The sequence below is a fragment of the Phymastichus coffea genome, unplaced genomic scaffold (assembly GCF_024137745.1).
Source record: "Phymastichus coffea isolate CEN01 unplaced genomic scaffold, Cenicafe_Pcof_1.1 PCOF00142, whole genome shotgun sequence".
Lineage (NCBI taxonomy): Eukaryota > Metazoa > Arthropoda > Insecta > Hymenoptera > Eulophidae > Phymastichus > Phymastichus coffea.
In genome coordinates, this window is record NW_026706953.1 from 494,618 (window position 1) to 502,198 (window position 7,581).

Consider the following 7,581-nt stretch of genomic DNA (forward strand, 5'->3'; position numbering starts at 1 on the left):
TTCCTACGCGAACGTCAATAATCTCCACTGAAACCTTTGGAATTCGCTACTGAAAGTCAAAGCCGTGAAGATAACACTACTCAATTGAAAATATCACCCTCGAAAACCTTTTATATAAGATTAATGATTATTATAAATATATGGCTAAAAAGTTAACATCGTTCCTTGTTATAATGCGGCGTTTGGAATTACATGCACAAAAAAACGATTTTACGCATTAATGGGTAAAATATTTGTAATAAATATATTTGCAATAAAGTGCTAAACTTGACAATACTATACCAACGATATAATAAAAAATAAACTTTGAAGTATGTGACAAATAGGATGGTAGCCGTATGTGCTACAAATAATAAAATATGTTATATTTATGGCATAAAAAATGTACGATGCTATAAATAAGAATACCTTTCTTATTAATGCTGATAAACTGGTAATGCGACCGTTTTTCAAAATGCCGGTCTCAAATTCGGATAACGCAGAGAGACAGTTTTATTTGATCAAAAGTAAGATTTGTGATATCACATTATATAATATGTATTTGAAAACATATATGAAACATGATAAATAAAATAATGTATTTGTAATAACAAGATATATACGTAATATATTCACAATATAATGAATATTTTATATTTTCTAAAATATTTATTTTGTTATATGTAAAAAATCTACTAAATATAATCTAGATGATACCTAGAATATTGATTTCCATCCTCTATATCTAGAAAGGTTCATTTTTCTAACGTCGGCAAAAAAACTTTTAAATTCTACTTAACACCATCATTCATTATTAATGTTTCGATATATGCGAGCTACCCCCTCTATGAAGGGAACGGTATGCATTTTTGAACTTCGGAAAAAAAACTTGTAAGTACATTTTACTACCATCTTTGATATTATCAATATTTCGGTCGATCAAATTAATCAAAATAATGTTTTAAATCATAAAATTGAGGAATACCTATATATGAGCGCTACCCTCTATAAAAAAGGTACGTATGCATTTCCGAGCGTCGGCAAAAAAACTGTAGGTTTTTTTTAGTACTCACTTTTCTTTTAAATATGTTTCAGGCAATCAAATTCATCAAAACATTGTTAAAAATTCTATATTAGGTGAATATCTATATAAGCCCTATTTACCCTTTATATTGGGGGAAGGTTTGGATTCCATGTATCGGTAAAGATGTAGTGGGTGTATTTGAACATTTTTTTAATATTATGAATGTTTGCTGCTAGTAAATTTATAGGTACGGTATTTATCACACGGTGATACTTACCTTTGCAGTATATACCATATAGCTCAGTATGGACGATATCTTGAAGGGCTGTTATGAAGATTGTTTTTTATTTAGATCATCGTAATGATTATCTTGATAATAGGGTTACTACAATCCATTAAAAACGTTGATGATTATTTTCCGAAAAATTTTTTTTTCCGTTGAAAATTATTTATGCATTTAAAATTAATTATGCATTTATTGCTAAAAGATCTACTTTTCGTTGCCTAAAATGCCACAATGAGCTGGATTCCACACTAAATTAATTTTTATATTATTGGAGACATATAAATAGTTTTTTTCATTTCTAAACACAAAAAGAATGAATCTTTACACCACGGATTTGATTTTAAGGATAACACCACATTTAAAGAATTAGTATAAATAGTAGATGGTGTACAATTATTATCAATACAAAATTGAATTGTAAATTTGATAGCATAAGCTTCTACATTAAAAATATATCAATAATAGGCTCATATGATAAGTAATTTATGTTAAAATTATATGGAGTAGTGATCTCTGATTGATAAATAAAATCCTTAAAATGTGAGTTTCATGAATGCATGTAGTAAAGAAAACTTAGATATAATTTTATATTATCTGTAATTTTGATAATTTTAGACAAATTTGTTAAAATATTAAATAATGGATGAAATTTGTCAAGGTTAGAGAATAATTTTAATATAAATTTATGAACTAGGTTTTGAGTTCTAATAGATAGTGGATAATGCAGAATTACTAGATTTTTCATTTGTTCACTATTTTGAAGCATCAAAACATCACTATTAGCCGCCATTGTTATTTCTGAATTTGAAATAATTCTATTATTCAAAATTTTCTTTTTATTAATCGCAAAGCCTCATTTTCAGCATCATAGTCTAAAGACCTTTTAAATCAAATGTGTTGAACTACATTGAATATGTAACAATTTTAAAATAAAAATCTTTGTAACAAAAATTAGATGAACGAAAAACCTTATTAATACTATTTTATACCAAATTAACACTCAATTAGTTAAAATGATGTGACAAATGTTCAATAGATTATTTTTTATTGTGTATGTACCAATAAACAATAGGATAACATACAAAAAATACTTATGAACTTAAAAACTATCAATTTATACTTACAAAAATATAAATATTCAACTGAAAAAATCGAGTACAGAAATACGTTTCACTGTCAAGACAACTTTAGTTTCTTTCTTATAAATTACTTATCTATGTATCAAACAAAATGGATAATCATATAAACTTTACAGGCAATATTTAAGTAAATAAAAAACATAAAATTTTATTTAAAAAAATCTATAGCTCATTTCAAACTAATGTAAAAATATCACATGATGTACATGTAAGGCACAAAGATACATTTTCACCTTCTTGAAAAATGGAAAATGATGGTGCATGCAAACATGTTAACGAATGAATATTAATTTGTTCTTGAATATTATGTTTTAAATGGACTAATCCCATTTGAATAGGAAGTTTGAAGCCACAGTTACAAACTGCATAATTTGAAATTTCATAGAGGAAATTCTTGAGACAGACTGGACAAATAACACCATCATTATCAAACATAGAAGATAATTGTTTTTGTTCCCATAATATTTTTTGATATTCTTCTATTATCCATTGTTCTGTACATAAAAACAAATGTCCAATTGAAACATATAAGAACTATATTTATTAAATAAGTGATTATATTTAAAAATTTCCACTACCTTCTATTTCTTCTTCAATGTCAAAACTGTGATCTACTACCAAAAAATGAGGCTCATGTTGATTTGCCGACAATACTTTTTGAAGGGAATTTTCCGACTTACTTGAAGATATAGTTATACCACTCCATTCCATAGATGCTAGATATTCAAATTCTGAATGAATAATGTCTGCCAAAGTTTCTTTTTCATTTTGAGAAAAGTCAATAAGCCCAGGTCTTCTTTTGAAAAATAATTCATTACGTTTCTCATGCATTCGTTGTCGACATCTCTGTAAAATAACCTAATTTTCAATAATAGCATTGCAAAATATAAACTATACAAACTACTAATAATAAAATTATAAAAAAATAAGATAGCATATAACTTTCCAATATCATTTATAAATTTAAGTATTTCTAACCTGACGTAGAATTTCTTGCAGTTTAGGAGAACCGTTTTTTATTTTCCTAGCAGCATTTTGAGTCTTTTTTTTTATCAAATTGGTTGGACTCAAAAGTTGTCCTTCCATCCTTGTTGAAGATTTCGTTTTTATCTATATATTAACTTCTAAAATTTTTGAAAAAAATTGAAGGATACATTAAATTTTGTTGTACTATATATTTTCAGATGCTAGATTATATATTTGAAATAACAAAAGTCAGCTGAATAATTGTAATTAAAGTCAATTTCACATATTTTCAAAAGTCAACAGATCGTTATATAATTCTGAATGCACATTCACATTCCGAAATTCTTGAGCCAAATATTTTTAATTTGTTTTGATTTCTTTCTTCTCACTTACCCAGTACTAGTGATGGGCGATTATCACAAAAGTAATCGATCGAACACAATCGATTACCAAACTCTATTCCAATCGACTAATCGATTAATCAGCTAAAATAATCGAAAACAGTCGGATAATCGATTAATCGGCGGAAACATTTAAATAATTATAATTTATCCGGTGTTTATTAAATAACGAATTTATCGAATCCAACTATTATTATTTTCAAAGTTCTACTATACAATAATGAAATTGATCATGGACCCAATTAATTACAATACATTTTTTCATGGAACTTTTATTTTTTGGGTTTGAATAAAATGAAAAAGACTAAGTGCACAACGTAAGTGACATACACAAATTGATAATTCCAATATGATCATTTACAACACGTGATAAGCTCAATCACAGGTTTTTGCATAATTTCCAAGATTTATCTTTGTCTTTTTGTTTTTCAGTTTTGTTAGTGAATATCGTCTTATCCAAATATTTTAATATTTTCATTGTTTCCAGTGTTTGGTTCCTCATCCTAGACGTTGAAAAAATTCATTAGTAAAATAAAACTCGTTAAAGCTTAATGTATATTAAATTCAGTTAAATTATATTCAGAATACTATAATGAAATAAATATTTTTTTTTTACTTACTACTTCTTAAAATAGAAATGATCAAATAATTTATTATATTAAAAAAAAACCAAAATTATAATCACACATAATTAATTGAATAATTAATTGAATATCTTTGATTTTTCAATGTCTCCAGGATGGATTGGGATTTAATCAGAGCCGAGTTTAGACCTTTCCCGACCCCTGGATCAAAAAGACGGGGCCTGGTTGCGAGGCCTGGTTTCCACGGCGGGGCCCCGGCCTGGGCCCAGGTAGGCCCATGCCTAAACTCGGCTTCATTTAATTGACTAGTCTTCCATAACTAAAAAATTCAAAATTATTTTTGTCGCGCACGCGCAATTTTACTTTGATTTCCTCGATCACGCATGCGTATTGGCTTATCGGCGTCTCAGTGAGAGACCCACCGCCATCTAGTAAAGGTCGTCACTTTGATTTCGATTATGAGTTAAAAAGAATCGAGCTACGATTAATCGGTGGCTCAAATAATCAACTCAATAATCGATTATGTACGAAAATATTCGGACGATTATTAAATATCGATTAAAATCGCCTATCACTACCCAGTACCCCCAGTGCTCAGCCGGCATTAATATTTACTCCTCTACTAACTTCATACGATTACATTTTGTGATAAATTTTTAATTATTACTATTCAGTTATTACTATACTATAGTAGGTCAGTTTGTTCAACGAGTTATCCGCTGTGAATAATTAAAAATTTTTTTATTTATACTCCTAGAATGTGACTATAACTATATAGCGTTTTTGTCTATCAAATTATTATACCAGAATAGTGAATACAAATTATTTTTAAATTTAATTATGAGATTTAACTGTCCAAACTAACAGACCTCATCTCAGAAAATGTAATTGTATGAAGTCAGCCGAAGAGCAAGATATTCACGGAATGACGGCCCAGCACTGCACCTGCTAGATTGAACATTGATAAATTCCCTAGCTCTTTCACTGCTTGCAACTAACTTTAGAATGACGACAAGATTAAGATCAAATTTCAAACTTAAACGTCAGAAATACAAACACGCGTATTAAGAATAATATAAATAAGACGCGGATGTCGAACACCTGTCATGTAACACAATAGTTTGCATCCTACTTAATCACGTAAACCCTCGAATCACAAACAATTAGTTTTTATCTTGATAATTTTGGCATATGTGCGATGTCTCCTATTCAAAGCCCCGAATAATTTTTTTCTAAAATTAAGTGAAAATAACGATATAACTAAATGTTAGAATTTGGACAAGATACACAACAATGATCAGTACTACACATGCATTTTGTTATAATGAAATTATACAAATAATATTAACATTAAATTGGAATATCATTTTATTACAAAAACAACTTATTTTACAATTATAGTTTTATGGTTGTATCATTTCAAATTGAAAAAGCAAATGAAAAAACAATATCAAAAACAGAATATCAAACGATGTGTAAGTACATTAACAATTATTGAGACGACATTAAACATATGTCTATTGAATCAATTTTTTGTTTTTTTTCAAATATAAGATTAATATGAACTCAAAAAACTTATCATGCGCTACTTTCATAATTATTTATCTATCTGCCTGCAGAGTATCTTGATACAAAATAAATTTTACTTAAAATAGTTCATCACAGCTTTGATAATTCCTCATCTAATTGGAACAATCTTTCTCCTTTGGAGTTTTACTTAACGTAAACGTATTTTCTAATCATATTTACAAATATTATTTGCTTTAATTTTTTATGAAAAATAACTAAATTTTTTACACAATAATCATAATCTTTCTAAGTATATAAAAAATCAATTACTAGACGTTCATTAAAAAATAATTATAAATAAATATTAACAGTCTTCCCAAGAGTTGATTTTGTACTTCTCTATTGCAATTACATTTTCATTCAATTAAGAAGTTACTGTTTGAATTAAAAAACAACTTGTGCAAGCTGTACATGTCATATAAAGACATGGCTTATTGTTTTCAAATAAAAGAGAAAACTTAGGAACATGAAAACATATTTCTGAGTGCTTATTTACATACAGTTCTAAATCAGATTTAAACTTTTCAAGACTTATGTCACTTCTAACTTTCAAACCACAGAAATTGCAGACTATAAAATCAGGTATTTCTTCCAAAAATGATTTTTGGCACATAGGACAAACAGTAGTATCATTTTGAAGCATATCAAACATTTCATCTTCACTATTAATCAGTCTTTCATATTCTTGAATAATCCATTGTTCTGTAAGCACATCAAATAATCATAGAAATAATAAAGCTGATTGTATTAAATTATAATAATCAAACAAAGGTGATAATAAATTGAAACGGGTAATAATCTAATAAAGGTTAAAATTCACAATTAATTTTTGATACTTGAGAATCAATAAAATTTTTAAGAATGAAGAGAAAATTGTATTCAAAATTTAATATTATTAGAGGAATAAAAGACCTTGCTCGATAATGATTTCATTTTCTTCTTTCAAAGCCTCATCTTGATCCATTGGATAACTTGTCATTCTATTGGAACTTGCAATAATTTCAGACTTCTCTGCTGTAGTCAAAGTGTTGAATTCTTGTCGAACTATTTCAGTTAATGTTTCTTGAATCTCAGCAGAAGAAAGCAACCCAGACCTCCCTTTATTGAAGAATTGCTCCCGTCTTTCTCGCATTTGCTTTTGGCATTTCTACAAAAATAAACAACGGTAAATACTCAAAAAAATGCAGCAATGTTAAAGTATATGAGTTGAATAAATTCATTTATCAGAAGTTTGTTTGATTCTCAATTCATTTAACCTTTCTAAGGATCTCGTGAAATTTCGATAAATCAGGTCCTTTTTTAAAAATTCTTTGATTTAAATTTTGAGGTACAAACGAAGACATTTTAATGTAATTCAAAAGTATAATTTTATAATAACAACTGTATCGGGATCACTAAAAAATTTTTCCAAATTAGAATTTCGGAGTTCTGTATACAAACATTTTTAAATGTACTACTTTACTTATCCAACGGAATTTTTCAAAATATCGATACCTTGTTCTGTTGGCCTACGATATCTCGATTAAGAATCACGATATGAACATTTGAAAAAAATGCATGCATACATTTAAATAGTACTAAGGATATGTTTATAATTCAATCAATAACGTAAATTTTTATTTTTATTTTGAAA

General features: G+C 27.6%; 2 protein-coding genes across 3 annotated transcripts; both read right to left on the reverse strand.

Annotated features, from left to right (window-relative positions):
* Positions 1-2,364: 2,364 nt before the first annotated feature.
* Positions 2,365-3,787, reverse strand: LOC131672093 (RPA-interacting protein). Of its 2 annotated transcripts, XM_058949047.1 has the most exons (4): positions 3,407-3,787; positions 3,109-3,274; positions 3,007-3,042; positions 2,365-2,922 (listed from the first exon to the last, which is right to left on the reverse strand). In XM_058949047.1, the coding sequence occupies exons 1-4, from the start codon at positions 3,512-3,514 to the stop codon at positions 2,603-2,605; spliced, it is 630 nt and encodes a 209-aa protein (XP_058805030.1). In that variant the 5' UTR covers positions 3,515-3,787; the 3' UTR covers positions 2,365-2,602. The 2 variants fall into 2 exon arrangements, with proteins under 2 accessions (XP_058805030.1, XP_058805029.1); XM_058949046.1 differs by having other exon boundaries at positions 2,371-2,922; positions 3,007-3,274.
* Positions 3,788-5,723: 1,936 nt separating this feature from the next.
* On the reverse strand, positions 5,724-7,442 carry LOC131672104 (RPA-interacting protein-like). Its single transcript, XM_058949067.1, has 3 exons — positions 7,205-7,442; positions 6,861-7,095; positions 5,724-6,650 (listed from the first exon to the last, which is right to left on the reverse strand). Exons 1-3 carry the CDS (start codon positions 7,289-7,291, stop codon positions 6,313-6,315), a joined length of 660 nt encoding a protein of 219 aa, XP_058805050.1. The 5' UTR covers positions 7,292-7,442; the 3' UTR covers positions 5,724-6,312.
* Between the last annotated feature and the right edge of the window lie 139 nt (positions 7,443-7,581).

Excerpts from the sequence above, each read along its gene's own strand:
- LOC131672093 (XM_058949046.1), bottom strand. The coding sequence starts at position 3,514 with ATGGAAGGACAACTTTTGAGTCCAACCAATTTGATAAAAAAAAAGACT. Across the intron at positions 3,275-3,406 it reads TGCAAGAAATTCTACGTCAG|AGATGTCGACAACGAATGCA; the intron begins GTTAGAAATACT and ends GTTATTTTACAG. Across the intron at positions 2,923-3,006 it reads CATTGAAGAAGAAATAGAAG|AACAATGGATAATAGAAGAA; the intron begins GTAGTGGAAATT and ends TTTTATGTACAG.
- LOC131672104 (XM_058949067.1), bottom strand. The coding sequence starts at position 7,291 with ATGTCTTCGTTTGTACCTCAAAATTTAAATCAAAGAATTTTTAAAAAA. Across the intron at positions 7,096-7,204 it reads TTCACGAGATCCTTAGAAAG|AAATGCCAAAAGCAAATGCG; the intron begins GTTAAATGAATT and ends TTATTTTTGTAG. Across the intron at positions 6,651-6,860 it reads TGAAATCATTATCGAGCAAG|AACAATGGATTATTCAAGAA; the intron begins GTCTTTTATTCC and ends ATGTGCTTACAG.